Below are 17,069 nucleotides of genomic sequence, written 5' to 3'. Positions count from 1 at the left end.
GACAGAAAGGCAAGAGAGAGGAGGATTGAGAGGGAAAGACACAAAAAGCTACTGTGCTTCTTCACCAGATGAAATTCCTTTTTTTTTTTTTCCTTTCCACCTAAAAAAAGCTGGTTTCATCTGGTTATGCAGGCTCAGGGGCTAAAACAATTGTTCACTTCATATAATCTATTATGTGAGTCGAACGTTAATCACATAAAGAATTTACACAGACACTGAAAGTTACACTAAACCGATCTGTGACTGAGAAAAAAAAATACATTTTAAAAAGTGGGACTTCTTAAACCTCCAACTGTGGTCATTGTTTCTTTCCATCTCTCCCACTGTGGTCATTGTTTCTTTCCATCTCTCCCATCCCAATAAAGTCGGAACTCCAGAACGGTCTTTTCTAGCTACAAATCGCAGTAGCTAGAATATTGCTAGTATCCCAGACTTCAAAGAAATTGATAAGCAAGAGAGGATGCGTTCTCTCTGCAGGAGGAAGAACAGTCCCTAGCTTTCAGATACAAATGAATGATTTTTCTTGGCCAGTCCTCTGACGTTTTTCATTGACTCCGAGGTTTTCCCTCTGGGTAATTTCCTATTTATCCAGGGGAGCCTGTTGTGGAAATTAGGGGAGGGAGGTCCTGCAGCGTGAAGAGCCGGGACCTGAGGAAAGGAGTCTTCCCGGGGTTACTTTTTTTTGATTTGTAAGTGACGAAACCCGGCTGTAACTTGAGAGCCGAGAGATCCCGAGGATATCATTAGCCAAAAAGCAAAGCTCCGCATTACCGATCCAGGAGGGGAAATCGGAGCAAAGCAGAGGCGGACGGACGGACCCCGCACCGGCCTGCCGGACTCCTGCCCTCCCTCCTGTTGTGAGAAACGCTGTGCCGAGCCCTGAAGGAAGGGAGAGCCCGCCGACGGGACCCCGGACGGCGGGGCTGGAGCCCCGGGGCCCCAGGGACGGCCAGAGGTGGGCACCCGGGCACCCCAGTAGCCCCCCATCCCTCTGTGCCCTCTTCCCTGGGCATCCCCGGGCGCCCCGGTCCCCGGGCATCCCCGTAGGCCCCCGTCCCTGTGTGCCCCCTTTCCTGGGCATCCCCGTGCGCCCCGGTCCCCGGGCATCCCTCCAGAACTGTGTGCCCCTGTCCCTGGGCATCCCCGTGGGCCTCGGTCCCCGGGCATCCCAGTAGGCTCCCGTCCCTGGGCATCCCCGGGCGCCCCGGTCCCCAGGCATCCCAGTAAGCCCCTCCCTGTGTGCCCCCTTTCCTGGGCCTCCCCGTGCGCCCCGGTCCCCGGGCATCCCCGTAGGCCCCCGTCCCTGTGTGCCCTGTCCCTGGGCATCCTCCTGGGCTTCGGTCCCCGGGCATCCCAGTAGGCTCCCGTCCCTGTGTGCCCCCTTCCCTGGGCACCCCCGGGCTCCCCCTTCCCTGTGAGCCCCCGTCCCTGAGCATCCCCGTGAGCCCTGGTCCCCGGGAATCTCCATAGGCCCCCGTCCCTGTGTGCCCCCTTTCCTGGGCATCCTCGTGGGCTTCGGTCCGCATCCCAGTAGGCTCCCGTCCCTGTGTGCCCCCGTCCCTGGGCATCCCCGTGCGCCCCGGTCCCCGAGCATCCCAGTAGGCCCCTCCCTGTGTGCCCTCTTTCCTGGGCCTCCCCGTGCGCCCCGGTCCCCGGGCATCCCCGTAGGCCCCAGTCCCTGTGTGCCCCTGTCCCTGGGCATCCTCATGAGCCTCGGTCCCCGGGCATCCCAGTAGACTCCCGTCCCTGTGTGCCCCCTTCCCTGGGCATCCCCGTAGGCCCCCATCCCTGTGTGCCCCAGTCCCTGGGCATCCCCGTGCGCCCCGGTCCCCGGGCATCTCCGTAGACCCCCGTCCCTGTGTGCCCCCTTCCCTGGGCATCCCCGTGCGCCCTAGTCCCTGTGCGACCCGGTCCCCGGGCATCCCAGTCGGCTCCAGTCCCCGTCCCTGGGCATCCCCGGGTGCTCCGGTCATCACCATAGGCCCTCATCCCTGTGCGCTCCCGTCCCTGGGCATCCCCGTGTCCCCAGGCATCCCCGGTCGCCCTCAGGGCACAGACCTGAGAGTCCCGGGCTCCTCGGAGCCCCCCAAAAAGAGCAGGTGCCCCCCACCACCCCGCCCCGGCTAAGGCTCGCCCGCGCCCTCCAGGATGCTGGGCCTGCAGGTCCTCTGGCTCAGCCTCTGCTGCCACGTGGGCCAGGCCTACTTCGACGGCCCGCTCTACCCGGAGATGTCCAACGGGACCCTGCACCACTACTTCGTGCCCGACGGCGACTACGAGGAGAACGACGACCCGGAGAAGTGCCAGCTGCTCTTCCGCGTCAGCGACCGTCGCCGCTGCCCCCATGGGGAGGCGGGCACCCAGGCCAGCGGCCTCCTGACCCTAACGTTGCGCCAAGAGTTCACCGTCCTGGGTCGGCAGGTGGAGGATGCGGGCCGCGTCCTGGAGGGCATCGGCAAGAGCATCTCCTACGACCTGGACGGGGAGGACAGCTACGGCAAGTACCTGCGCCGGGAGGCTAATCAGATTGGCGAGGCCTACTCCAACTCAGACCGATCCCTCACCGAACTGGAAAGCAAGTTCAAGCAGGGCCAGGAGCAGGAGGGCAAGCAGGAGGGCAGGCTCAATGACAACTTCTTGGGCATGTTGATCCACACGAGGGCCCTGCTCAAGGAGACCCTGGACATGTCCGTGGGGTTGAGGGATAAATACGAGCTGCTCTCCTTAGCCATCAGGAGCCACGGGAGCCGGCTAAGCAGGCTGAAGAACGACTATCTCAAAGTGTAGGACGGGAGAGTGGCAGGCAGGGACCCGAAGAGACCGTTGCGCGGTTGGGGAGAGGCGGGAAAGGGACGGAGAACATCCCTCTTTGCTTTTCCCGGTTTGCACCTAAAATCGATCCCCCTTTGAAAAGTAAGTTGGAGGGGCCACATTAAAAATAAAAAGGAAGCCTCCCTCCACCCGCTCCGTGTTAGAACTCCGCACGTGACTTAAACGCTTGGCTCTACCCCCACCGGCTAAAGGGGGGTTAGCATTATATCAATAAAAACCATTTTTTCGTAATTCCACATTGAACTTCGCAACGGTACTTGGTCATTCGATTCACCAACCCTCAAGCATTGTCAGACTGCTCAGGAGCAAACAAAGACTGTACCAATTTGGGGGTCAAGATCAGTTATAACCGCAGGAAAGAGCGAAACAGATCTTTCCCAAGGTATCTTCGACTTCTTAAATGTACGCGAGGGAGGTCGGTGAAAATGTTCTCAGTCATTTTGCGTTGTTCTACCTAGGGCCAAGTTAGCACTCAATACCTGAACTCCCTGTGATTTGCTTCTGTACAGTCTTCCTGTCTTTCTGGGCCAATATTTATTAGATATCATTTTTATTAACAGCTGTAGATTGAATGTGAATCTCAGGCATATAAGTGAAATCCTGAAGATGTGTTTAAGTTAAAAGTGGCAGTATTTAAGAAATCTGCACTACATCGTTGTTATAAATGAAGCAGCTTCTCGGTTTGTTTTATCTATCATTTGTTGGGTGCTCTTCTACAAATTAATTCCTTCACTTTGGCTCTGAGTCACTTTGCTAGCATCAGTGTTGGCAGAGCATGCTACAAAAATAGGGGACTACCCTATTCGGGGTTTCATTTGATGGGAGATGAAGCTGTCCTATTGCAGTTTGTTTGAATTTCTCTCTTGTTCAAGAACGGATGTTGCAACACTTAATAACTCCTTAGCTAAGTTGATTATTCAGCCAATAAAGATAGCCTTTATCGAAAATATATTGCATAATTAAATAATTTAAAACTGTGATTGCTGTTGATATTTTCAGAGGAAAAAAAAGAATTGGCCAGCTCGGCACTTAACATTCATGTGTTTCATAGCAATTCACACAATAAGCTTTAAGTTGTAGTAGCCAAAGGATGATATTTCTAAGACGTACTGTTTTTATAAATTTCCTAAAGAAAGTCTATTCTGGGTTAGGAGGCTTATTTTTTCATTACCCATGCACTATTGCTTGAAAATTTAGTCTGAAGTTATTTTGGGATGACAAGAATAAAGATGTTCAGGCTATTCAATCTCTAAATGGCTACTGTATATGGGGCTATTAGGTACTGGGAGCAGGATGAATAGTGATAACTGTTCATTTCACTTCAATAAATGGTTGAAGAAAAACGCAGATGTGAATTTTACTCCATGACTTCTCTTGGGTCAGTCTGAATTTTTATTTTCAAACTGGTCTTACTCTAAATTAAAAAAAATAAATAAACACAATGAGGGGAAAAAAAACGGCTACTGGGAGATCAAATTAATGTGCTGCCAGCACAAGAGGAAAAGGAGGCGTAGAAGTGGAAGCCTTGAAAACGAATAGAAGTTTTCAAATATTTAGTGTGTCAATTTCAATTGCAAATACTCAAGCACATTTCTCTCCTTAAAAAGTGCTGTTTGACTGATGGGTCCAAATTCCTCTCTCTACCTTCCAAGAATTTTAATTACTGAGAGTAGTCCCAACTCACAGCTATCTCCAGTGCTTTATCACTAGGCTGGCTTTGAAAAGGGCTTATTGCAGAATTTGACTTGTTTATTTTAAGCACTAAAATTGATATTCTATTACCAAGGCCATCCTCCCACCTTCTCAACATCCTAAAGATATCATGCAGAGTAATGCCTGTCCAGAGTGTCTTCACTGACATGGTGAAATAAAGGAGCTGAATTTACTGGCAAAATCATCCTCTGGCTACCTATATGACCCAGGAACTGGGAGGAGAGCACAGCTGCTCTGGTGCCAAGGGAATTGGGGAGTCAGGGTCCCCCCAGAGACACACTTTGGGTTCTGAGATTCAAATGGACTTCTGTGTGATGGCATAATGATGGGAAGGGAAAGTAATTTTTCTCAACTTTAAGCAACCACGGGTACCCCAGAACTTGGTACAGTGCTTTGCACAGAGTGATACTTAGTAAATGTCTTAATTATTATTAAAAGTCTGAACTCTGTCTTCTGGAGAATGTATAATAATAATATTTACGATACTCATTAAACACTTACTATGTGCTATGCACTATACTAAGTGCTGGGGTAGATAGAAGATAATCAGGCTTGACACAGTTCCCATCCACATTGGGTTCACAGGCTATGTAAGAGTGAGTAGGATTTTAACCCCATTTTTCAGCTGAAGAAACTGAGGCACAGAGAAGTTAAGTGACTGGCCCAAGGTCACATAGCAGACAAGTGGTAGAGTCAGAATTAGAACCCAGGCCCCCCGACCCCCGGGCCTATGCTCTTTCCATTAGGGCATGCTGCTTCCTGGGAATTTGCCACCAATGGAGCCCTGGACCCACTCAGTGCATTGGAATGACCAGAGAGTCTCTAGAGAGTCAACAGTAAGTTTTCCATTGCATCAGTTACTTTAGAATACGCTTCTCGATAACCATTTTTTCTCTTCACCCAGGTCTCTTTCCCATTGCAATTTTTAATATACATGTGGAAGGAAAGGAACTCTTCTCCAGGAATGCAATACCATTTGCAGCTTGAAATCTGGCAATAAATAGCACCAGACATTCTAATCCATGAAAACTGATCATCACCCCAGTAGCGCAATCTGCAAGCTGCTGGAAAACAGGTGGGCCCATAGATGAGGCCTCAAGCCCCAGGATGCTCTAGAAATGGTTCACACGCATTTCATAGACATTTTTCAAATGTCTTTTACAACCGAATACAGGAAACAAGTTCAAATTTAGCTTGGAGGAGTCTCGAATCTAGTTTGTGGAGCCCATTTTAATAACTAATAAAAATGTCCATGAACATTAAAGACATAAAATCAATTCAGAGTTGTTCAGTAAAATCTCTTTAGGATTTTTTTTTTTTTTTTTGAGAATTACACTGATTAAAACTTCTTAATGAGGTTTAGGAATGAACAAGAAAACCTTGGTTGTAAACAAGATCCAAATATTTCAACCTAGGATAAAACATGTGTAATCAATAATGTTATTAGAGTTGCCAATTAATTCTTGTAGTAATAATTTACAATACTAGTTTAATCCCTGGAGGATTCAATTTTTGCCCCACAATCACTGAAAGAAAGGGTCAGAGGTATGCTTTAATAATAATAATAGCGTGTGATAATTGTTGAAGAGTTGAGGTTACGAAGTTGCTTGGATTTGCTTTGTCCTGTACTGGTCATTAGTAATACTATGTTCTACATCAGAATGCCTACAGAGTCTGAAAATGCAAACAGAGGTCTGGGTTAATCCTTTACACAAGTAAACAAAGCTTGAAGGTATCACTGTATTTCAAGGTACTTGAACGTGAGTCAGTCAGAAGCAAGAAGTTAAATGGAAATGCCTCAGCTAAGGCATTGTTCTACTATTCTGGGGTAACCTTTTCTAATTCATTCATTCAGTCAATCGCATTTATGGAGCGCTTACTGTGTGCAAAGCACTACACTAAGCACTTAGGAAGTACAAGTCGGCAACATATAGAGACGGTCCCTACCCAACAGTCTAGAAATCAGTGTCATTTACTGAACAGTTACCAGCACTTAAATTGCTGATGGTCATAATCATTTCAGTAGCAATCTGGATTTGTGAACCCCTTTTCTATAAGTGGCTTTAAGAATGCCTGGAACTTGAAGTCCTGCTAAGAAAAACCATAAAACAAGAAGCCCAAATCATAGTAAATCCCTGGTAATACTGGGATAGGGACTCAGAATCCCAGCATCTTAGTTAAAACTCTATCCTCTGAATCTCATTCTGCTGTCTTAAAAGGTCTCTGTAGAGTAATTAGTCCAATTTTACAAACTGGATGGGGTCTTGGTAAATGTGGCCTGGACTGTTTAAAAATTAGGTTTCTATCACGACGCCTATGCATTGGTCAGAAGGACAGAGATCTTTTCAGAAAATCAGTAGGGGAGAGGGACTTCAAGGTGCCACGTGGGCTGACAACATGACCCCAGAAAGGGCCACATGAGAATAATAATTACCATTTATGGTATTTATTATGTGCTTACTATGTGCCAAACATTGTTCCAAGTCCTGGGCTAGGTTCAAGTTAATCAGATCAAACACAGTTCCTGTCCTCATGGGGCTCACAATCTAAGAAGGAGGAGGAACAGGTATTGAATCTCCATTACAGAGGAGGAAACTGAGGCACAGAGCAGTTAAGTGACTTGCTCAAGATCACACAGCAGTTAAGTGGAGGAGCTGGGATTAGAATCCAGCTTCTCTGACTCCAAAACTTGCTACACTGCTTCCCTAACCAAACTACAAAAGGAAGAGAACGGGACTGTTGATGTGCAGAAAATTCCACAGGCGTATTTAATGCCCACATGGGCACAGGATAAATTTAGCAGCAGGCATGGTATTTGAAATGTCATCTATTAAGCATTTACAATGTGCAGAGCCCTGAATTAGGCAGGTAGAAAACATTTGGCTAAATCTTCCTGTGTCTTCCAGATGGTACTTCCAATGTTCCTGCTAGAGAACTTGCTACCAGTCCTTTTTATGATGGCTCAGCATCGAAGTTCTGAAAAGTGATAGTTTAGAACCTCAAAGGTAATTTTGCTCTGAGGTGGGGAGTCTCTTTTATGCCTTTTTTGTTTGCCAGCTGTTACCTAGGATGCTGCCAGCCCTGGGCTTCCTCCTGGCTCTGTGGACAATCTGGCTGGATGCTAGGAACCGTTCTGAAACCAAGAAGGGTACAAGAGGGACTCAAAAAAAGGCTTCTTCAACACTTGAGTCAATAGCAGAGGAGTGTGGCCTAGTGGAAAGAGCACAGGCCTGGGGGTCAGAGGAACTGGGTTATAATACTGGATCTGTCATTTGTCTGCTGTGTAACTTTGGGCAAGTGCTTAACTCCTCTGTGCCTTAGTTACCTCATCTGTAAAATGGGGATTAGGACTGTGATCTCTATGTGGGACAGGAACTGTGTCCAATTCGATCATTCCCCGGCACTTAGTACAGTGTCTGGTATAGTCAGTGCTCAAAAAACACCATTAAAAAAATGGCCTTGATAGCATACCTTGAGATGAAAGTATTGATTTATGCCACTTAATGATTTTTAATCTAGTGATTCAGGTGCTGTTAACTCAGGTTCTTCCTCCCATGAAACAATAGCCAGAATGATCAACTTCCAGACCCAAGGATAGACAGTAGATCAAGAAGACAAATAGTTAGATTCCACAACCATGTTGGCCCAGGGCCTTGAGTTGAAGAGCTCTGAACGACAGAGGAAATAGGGCAGCTCCTTGTAAAGTTGCCTCCCTTCCTGGTATTTGTTCTGTGCATATATATTTGCTATTCATTCCCTCTATCATATTAGCAGAAGGGCCAGAACTCTATTCCCAAGTGCTCCCGTGGAAAGTGAAAACTCTTATCTTTGTATTAGGTTAATGTCAAGGAATAGCTAAAGCATATTTCTTTGCCACCTAAACCCTTAAGTATTCAAAATCCCAAGCAGCACCTATGTAGGTGTCTGTTCTCAATTACTTCCTCCTTCCTGTCATTTATTTTAGTGTCTGTCTCCTGCAAGATTGCAAGCTTCTTGAAGGCAGGCACCACATATTATCACACTCACCCAAGTGCTTAGTTCAGCGCTTTTCACAGAGTGTGTGCTCCATAATAATTTTGATATTTGTTCAGCGCTTTCTATGTGCAAAGCACTGTTCTAAGCGCTGGGGAGGATACAAGGTGATCACGTTGTCCCATGTGGGCTCAAAATCTTAATCCCCATTTTACAGATGAGGTAACTGAGGCACAGAGAAGTTAAGTGACTTGCCCAAAGTCACACAGCTGACAAGCGGCGGAGCTGGGATTTGAACCCATGACCTCTGACTCCCAAGCCCGTGCTCTTTCCACTGAGCCACGCTGGAAACTATTGATTGATGATTGATTGATCGACTGAAGAGGTGAGCAGAGCAACCGCTCTGAGTTCTGCTCTTCCAAGGTGGGCCCCATAATGGCTGAGGAGACAGAGTTGCTCTGGTCTCCTCCAGCTCCCAGAAGAGCATCTATATGTTGCTCACTTGTACTTCCCAAGTGCTTAGTACAGTGCTCTGCACACAGTAAGCTCTCCATAAATATGATTGAATGAATGAATGAAGAGCACTATCATCAACTGTGGGCTGCCACGACCTCCAGAAAATGTTCCAGACAGCCCTGTTTTGGGTACTTCTGGGACTCAGTACTGCTCTGGAATCAGAGGGGATTGTAAATAGCAGCAGAAGCCAAAGCTCTGTGCTGGAGCAGTCTGCAAAGCCGGCACAGAGACCTTCTGGCCCTGGAGAAGCACTATTTCCCTGGCTTCCTGCCGTCATAGCCCACACAGACCGGTCCAGCCCAGATCAGGTTTTGGCCACTTATATCCACCTCTCCTGACCCTGGAGCAATTCTTGGGCCCAGGCTGGATTAGACTCTAGAAGAGGCAGTGGCAGTGGCATGATAATAGTAATATCCCACTATCAGACATGTTATCCCAACACTGAATTGACTCTTATTGGAGCTTAATGTTAGGCTGGAGCAGTTTCATTCTCCAGATTTTTCTGCTGATTCTCTTCCAAATACAAGCTTACTCCATCCATCACACCTGGCCATTACGCATTACTGTGAAAAGAACTATCTACCCAAGGCATAATGTAGGCAAGCTCTACTCTGATTTGAGCGCCAAGATTTTACGTTCGGTAAACAGAGCAAGAGGAAAGACTGTATGCTTGCTTTGCTGTGTAAAGAGTTCTACTATCAAGTCTTCTGCAATTCAATTTGGATAGTCTTTCTTCAAGAACAAATGACGCATACACATCTCCCAAGCCAAGGTTGCAGTCACCCACCTAGCCAAGGATTTGCATGCAGATTGACCAAAGAACCCATGTGAGTCCCAGATGAACTCTTCTATGTCTAGCTGGTGGTTTCCATATCATCTGTTCTTTTGGAAGCATCAACTGTTTAAATCCCCATTGGCTCCTGAATGTTCATATTCAATTTTCTTCTTTCAAGACTCACATGAACTCATGTTTCTGTTCATCCTTAAAAAAAAATCATGCTATTAGTCCTGGAAGTTCCAGCTGTTCGTTGAGGCAATTGGCCTTCTTTCTCACAAAGCACCCATCACTTCTCACTATGAACTTGGCAGGAGAGGTGGATGGCAGAAGAGTAAGTGAAAGGTCTCTGGAGGGCTCGTCTTCTGTCCCACAGTCATTTGAATGGTCAGAAAGGTAGAGCAACCGTGGGATGTAAATTGCAGGCAGAAGAGTTAGTGTGAAAGATTGCCCATCCCAATAATCTACCCCAGGATGGACCTAAGAGAAGAATCTTTTCAGGGCATGAGGGCTCCTGAATTTGTGATTGTCACTCCACTTAATTTTTTCCTCTACTGGAAAAAAAGAAATATTTTATATGTCAACAGGCTGCTTGTATTGGGAAATAAATTTAACAACTATGATTAATGATGTTCATTTTTAGGACTTATGTTTGGTCATAATTTCTTGCTTTTTCTGACTGTTAAAAATGTTGCACTACTGCCAACAGCTGTGGAGTCTAGTTCCTTCAATTTCTTCTCTTGCTTTAATCTTTGTCCAATCATTATCCACACACCCCAAGCATATTCCGAGTCTACCCCAACTCTCAAAATATGTTTTACTGAAAAGATGATTGGAGTAAACCACTAACATTTTCTACAGCATTCCACTATACAGATATCTATTAATAAAGACTAGAAAACCTCATGGGTTTAAGTTTCCCTTAGTTATCTCTGCCACAAGTGAAACATCTAGTTTTGAGCTACATTTTGTCCTACAGTTTGGGCTTTGCTTACCACTTCCTGCTCTCTTTCTTGATTCCTGACTACTATCCCCTGTTCATTTCTTTGCCCTGTCTGCCATCACAGTATTTCCTTTCGTTTCTCCACTTATGCTGTAGTGAGAGAAATCAAAATTTAAAATAAATGTCTGTCCTGAACTGGCAACCTTTCCCTGGAGGTTTGACTGAGAAAGAATCTCAGTTTCAAATGAAAGTTGGGCTGCACTGTCTTCCAAACAGAAACTCAAGTTTCTTGTTGGCTGAATAGCTAAAGAAATAAAGGGGAAAAGGAGTTTAGACGGAGAGTGTTCTCTAACGCAACTACATTTCCCATTAGGCAAAGGGCTGTTTCCTGTTCGGAGTCAGGAACTGGAAACAGCAAGGCCACCCAGAAGACCTTCCTTTGCACTTTCTGAGGTAAAAGCCTTAAATACTGGAAAACCAAGGAGTTTTGATTACGTGCCTTCCTGCTGCTGGTATCTGGGCTTCACTCTCTTACGTGCTGCTGCTGTTGTCTTTGGGTGGAAGTCCTTCACATGGTGAGTGTTTCATTAACCTCCTTGTTAAGTTAATAAAATTTGGTGAGGAAGCTTAGGCTAAGGAAATAGGGCTTTAGTCTTCCTGTAAATTCCAATCTTCCGATTGTTTTTATGGTATTTACTATGTGCCAGGCTAAGTGCTGGAGTAGACACAAGTTAATCAGGTTGGACACAGTACCTGTCCCACATACGGCTCACAGTCATCATTCCGGTTTTACAGATGCGGTAACTGAAGCACAGAGCAGTTAAGTGACTACACAAGGTCATACACACAACAGACAAGTGGCAGAGTCAGGATTAGAACACAGAACCTGACTCCCAGGCTTCTCCTCTCTCCACCAGGCCACACTCCTTCTGATTCAACTATTGCTTGTGAAAACTGTACTTGCAGATATTCTCTTTAAAGATGCACACTGATATGCTTTCTCAGAGCAATTCTAATTTATCTGGGTATGCCGTTCTGCGGTAGGAATATGGATACTTATTTCCGACGCTATAAAAACATTATGCAAGTCTAACAGTGGGGCACTGAAAATTATCTTTAAACACAACCAGCTGCGCCCATTGTACCATTAGCAATTCTTCTTTCTAGGCAGCCAAGGACATTCGCTCCTCTTTCCAGTGCCATATTTGAATAGAAGAGACACTTGAGGTGAGAACAAGAAATCGGTGATATTTATTGAGCACTTCCTGTGTGAGGAGTACTGTACTAAACTCTGAGGAGAGAACAATACAATAAAGTTGGTCAGTGATGATTCCTGCCCTTACATTCTAATGGATGAAGGAGAGATTCAATCTCTCTCTAGGCTTGAGGGAGCTCCGGCAAAATCTCTACTCCCAAGGTGCAGAATGCGTACCTATGTGGCTGAGGGAAGAGCGCACATAATTTATTCATTCAATCGTATTACTGAGAGCTTATTGTGCACAGAACACTGTACTAAGTGCTTGGGAAGTACAAATCGGCAATATGTAGAGAAGCAGTGCGGCTCAGTGGAAAGAGCATGGGTTTAGGAGTCAGAGGTCATGGGTTCAAATCCCAGATCCACCACTTGTCAGCTATGTGACCTTGGGCAAGCCACTTAACTTCCCTGGGGCTCAGTTCCCTCATCTGTAAAATGGGGATTAAGACTGTGAGCCCCACGTGGGACAACCTGATTACCTTGTATCCCCCAAGCACTTAGAACAGTGCTTTGCACATAGTAAGCATTTAACAAATACTATTATTATTATTATTATTATTATTATTATTATTATTATTATATAGAGACGGTCCCTACCTATCTAATAATTCATAGTATCTGTGCTACAGTTTGGTGTGCCAAGCACTGTACTAAGTGCTGGAGTAGATACAAGCAGATACAAAGTAGATCGGGTCTGACATAATCCCTGTCCCACATGGGGCTCACAATCAATGTAGTAGAACTTCTGCTTGGCACATAGTAAGTGCTTAACAAATACCATCATTATTATTCATACATTCAGTCATTCATTCACTCAGATCGTCAATCCAAATTTCTGATCATCTGGACACGGCATCCCTGCCCCCGCCCCTGACACACACACACACAGATTATCTCACCACTTTTGCGAAGAAAAGAACGCAGAATCTAGAGACAATAGTTTTTGAGCTGTGGCTGTGGTTAATGAAGCCACAGGGTCCCTGGGAGCCAGAAGCAGGAGTCAGAGGAGAAATGACCCAGTACGTATCTGCAATCTCTACCCGCTTTTATGGGCAATCAATCAATCAATCAATCAATCATATTTATTGAGCGCTTACTGTGTGCAGAGCACTGTACTAAGTGCTTGGGAAGTACAAGTTGGCAACATATAGAGACAGTCCCTACCCAACAGTGTGCTCACAGTCTGAAAGGGGGAGACAGAGAACAAAACCAAACATACTAACAAAATAAAATAAATAGAATAGATATGTACAAGTAAAATAAATAGAGTTATAAATATGTACAAACATATATACATACATACAGTAAGTTTATATATATACATATATACAGTATACATATATACAGCAAGTTTAGAGATACCTAAGGGAGACACAAGGAAGCACGCACATAGAGATCCACATTTTGGGGCAGAAAAAAAAAAACCTTCCGCAATACAATTTTTTCCTACTTCAGTCCAGACTTCCCGCACTTTAGTCCAAATCAAATTTTACTGTGTATAAAAGAGCAAGAGGGAGTTCATTATGATTTCTATTCTCCTTTTTAGAGGACCCAAGGGCATTTCTCCAAAAGACACTTGGCAATCCCACTAGAGAAACTAATCTCTTTCTATGCCCTCCGTTATTCACTTGAAACCAGATTGCTCCTTGGGTGGCAGCAAGTGGTCTGTGCAGCTGTGGTCTCCCCTCCCTCTGAGGAAGTCTATGTGAGGTGTAAGAGCAGCTGCAACAGTGCTGATAGTGGAACTGATAATGCAGCCACTGGCATCCTGGACAGACATCGAACATTGAGAATCCCATGACACAGCATGAGTTACGTCAGGCATGTAATGTGGTATAATCATGGCATACGCTAGAAGCAGTGTGGCTTACTGGAAAGAGCAGGGGCCTGAGAACCAAAAGTCCCCTGTTCTAATCCCAGCTCCGCCACTCATCTGCTGTGTGACCCTGGGCAAATTACTCAATTTCTCTGTGCGTCATCTGTAAAATGGGGATTATGACTGTGGGATATGGTCAGTGTCCAACCTGATTAACTTGTATCTAGCCCAGCACTTAATTCAATGCCTCAACACATAGTAAGCACTTAACAAAGACCATTATAAAAAAAGTCTACCCCACTGCTTACTAAAATGCCTCGCACAGTAAGTGCTTCACAAATGCCATTAAAAAAAAAAACTTCTCCATTTGGAGAAGAATTGTGTGTCCCTTTCCTGGGTCCCTATAACACAGGCAGCATCTTTGAGCCACAAAACTTGGCAAAAGGAGCCAGGTTTGTGGGTTTGTGGGAGGCTGGGAACTGAAAATAAAATACCGTTCGTACAGCTCAGGGTTCCATGCAGTAACCATACTGTACAGGGGATAGGTCAGCTGGAAAACTGGACCATCAGGTTTAAAACTGGAAAAATGGCCACTGAAACACCACTCCGTCCCCAGCCAAGCCAACCAGTGACACCATGCCATCACCAGCTGGTCCACTCAAAGGCACTCCTCAGCATCCTTGTGCAGTGCACAGAGAGGGGGACATACCTGCTCCTCCTCCCACCCTCCTCCCACCATCATTTTATTCTGCATCAGAGATAGAGCTAGGCTTGATGTTTGGTTTCCAAACTAAAAACAATTAATCCCATATGAAAAACTTCAGAAATAGGAAATGACATTTGGGATACAGCTGGACCTGGGGCTCCATCCACCCCATGACATGTGCAACCGAGTGATATTCATTTCATTCATTCATTCATTCGTATTTATTGAGCACTTACTGTGTGCAGAACACTGTACTAAGCACTTGGGAAGTACAAGTTGGCAACATATAGAGACGGTCCCTACCCAACAACGGGCTCACAGTCTAGAAGGGGGAGACAGACAACAAAACAAAACATGTGGACAGGTGTCAAAATCGTCAGAACAAATAGAATTAAAGCTAAATTCATTCATTCAATCATATTTACTGAGCACTTACTGTGTGCCGAGCACTGTACGAAGCACTTGGGAAGTCCAAGTTGGCAACATACAGAGACGGTCCCTACCCAACAGTGGGCTCACAGTCTAGAAGTATGCACACCATTAACAAAATAAATAGAATAGTAAATAAGTACAAGTAAAATGAATAGAGTAATAAATCTGTACATATTTACAGGTGCTTTGGGGAGGAGAAGGAGGTAGGGTTGGGGGGATGGGGAGGAGGAGAGGAAAAAGGGGGGTCAGTCTGGGAAGGTCTCCTGGAGGAGGTGAGCTCTCAGTAGGGCTTTGAAGGGAGGAAGAGAGTTAGCTTGGCGGATGTGTGGAGGGAGGGCTTTCCAGGCCAGGGGGAGGACGTGGGATGGGGGTCGATGGTGGGACAGGCAAGAATGAGCTCAGGGGGTTGTGATATGATCAATAATAATTGCTGATGAACCCCAGGATCTGCCAGTCCTGAAACAACATGGCCTAGTGGATAGAGCATGGGCTTGGAAGTCAGAAAGATCTGGTTTCTAATCCCGACTCCACCACTTGTCTGCTGTGTGACCTTGGGCAAATCACTTCACTTCTCTGGGCTTCAATTACCTAATCTGTAAAATGGGGATTAAGATTGTGAGGTCTATGTGGGACAGGGACTGTGTCCAACCTGATTAACTTATATCTACCCCAGTGCTTGGAACAGCCTTAATAATAATAATAACGATAGTATTTATTAAGTGCTTACTATGTGCAAAGCACTGTTCTAAGCACTGGGGAGGTTATAAGGTGATCAGGTTGCCCCACGGGGGGCTCATAGTCTTAATCCCCATTTTACAGATGAGGTAACTGAAGCACAGAGAAGTTAACTGACTTGCCCAGAGTCACACAGCTGGCAGTTGGCAGAGCTGGGATTTGAAACCATGACCTCTGACTCCAAAGCCTGGGCTCTTTCCACTGAGCCACACTGCTTCTGAGCCTTGACACATAGTAAGCGCTTAACAAATACTATTTATTATTAGTATTATTATTATTACTACTATTACTGCCAGCAAACAAATCCAACCCTGACTCCTCCTTCCTTCACTCAGCTCCCTTCAGAGCAGCTTAACAAATACCACAATTCTTAGGAAGGTGAGAGGCCATAGGGGCTGAGTTTAGAAGGGCAAGAAATCTTCTTGGAAAACGGGAGAAGGAAAGAGGGCTAGGGGAAGGATTTACAGTGTAATTGCCCCTTACCTAGAGGACCCAGTCATTGATTTGGGGCTTCTTTGGGAGCAAAACCTAATGTACTTCATGTAATTATATGGTGGACCATCTTTATATGTTGCCAACTTGTACTTCCCTACAGCTTAGTACAGTGCTCTACACACAGTAAGCACTCAATAAATTCGATTGAATGAATAAATGAATGAAAGTATGTTCCATGATACACTCGATATAGCCACAGTGATCAAGGACTTGTATTGCACTATACCATATTGGAAGGTGCAGCTGTTTATTAGAGAAGCAGCATCAGAGGTCATGGGTTCTAATCCCGGCTCTGCCACTTGTCGGCTGTGTGACTTTGGGCAAGTCACTTAACTTCTCTATGTCTCAGTTACCTCATCTGGAAAATGGGGAGTAAGACTGTGAGCCCCATGTGGGACAACCTGATGACCTTATATCCCCCCCAGCACTTAGAACAGTGCGTGGCACATAGGAAGCACTTAACAAAAACCATCATCATCATTATTATTATTATGACATATGTTGGCTTAAAGAGAAGCTCATTTTCAGATTTTGAGACTGGAAACCCTAAAATTATTGATTAAAAAACCCCTATAATCATTTTCCATGGTCTTTCAAGGATCGAGGAATTATCTGTGAAAGGAATTATGATGATAAATTTTTGTTAGAAAAGATCTGATAATTCCAATCATAAACATGTCAAGTTTTTAAGTCATTTTTAATATCACCTGAGGAAATTCATTCATTCAGTCAGTTGTATTTATTGAGCACTTACTGTGTGCAGAGCACTCTACCAGGCGCTTGGGAAGTACAATTTGGTAACACACAGAGACGAACCCTACCCAACAATGAGCTCACAGTCTAGAAGGGGGAGACAGACAACAAAACAAAACAGGTAGG

The 17,069-nt window shown here is 45.4% G+C and overlaps 1 protein-coding gene across 2 annotated transcripts; it reads left to right on the top strand.

The window, feature by feature from the left end:
* The first annotated feature begins 811 nt into the window (after nucleotides 1–811).
* FIBIN (fin bud initiation factor homolog) lies at nucleotides 812–4,172 on the top strand. 2 transcript variants are annotated; one of them, XM_038765179.1, is made up of 2 exons: nucleotides 812–955; nucleotides 2,148–4,172. In XM_038765179.1, the coding sequence occupies exon 2, from the start codon at nucleotides 2,149–2,151 to the stop codon at nucleotides 2,785–2,787; it is 639 nt and encodes a 212-aa protein (XP_038621107.1). In that variant the 5' UTR covers nucleotides 812–955; nucleotide 2,148; the 3' UTR covers nucleotides 2,788–4,172. The 2 variants fall into 2 exon arrangements, with proteins under 2 accessions (XP_038621107.1, XP_038621108.1); XM_038765180.1 differs by having other exon boundaries at nucleotides 2,100–4,172.
* The last annotated feature ends 12,897 nt before the right edge of the window (nucleotides 4,173–17,069 follow it).

This window comes from Tachyglossus aculeatus, chromosome 22 (assembly GCF_015852505.1).
Source record: "Tachyglossus aculeatus isolate mTacAcu1 chromosome 22, mTacAcu1.pri, whole genome shotgun sequence".
Taxonomy (NCBI): Eukaryota; Metazoa; Chordata; class Mammalia; order Monotremata; family Tachyglossidae; genus Tachyglossus; species Tachyglossus aculeatus.
Note: the sequence above shows the minus strand (reverse complement) of the source record. Positions and strands in the feature narration are given on the sequence as shown.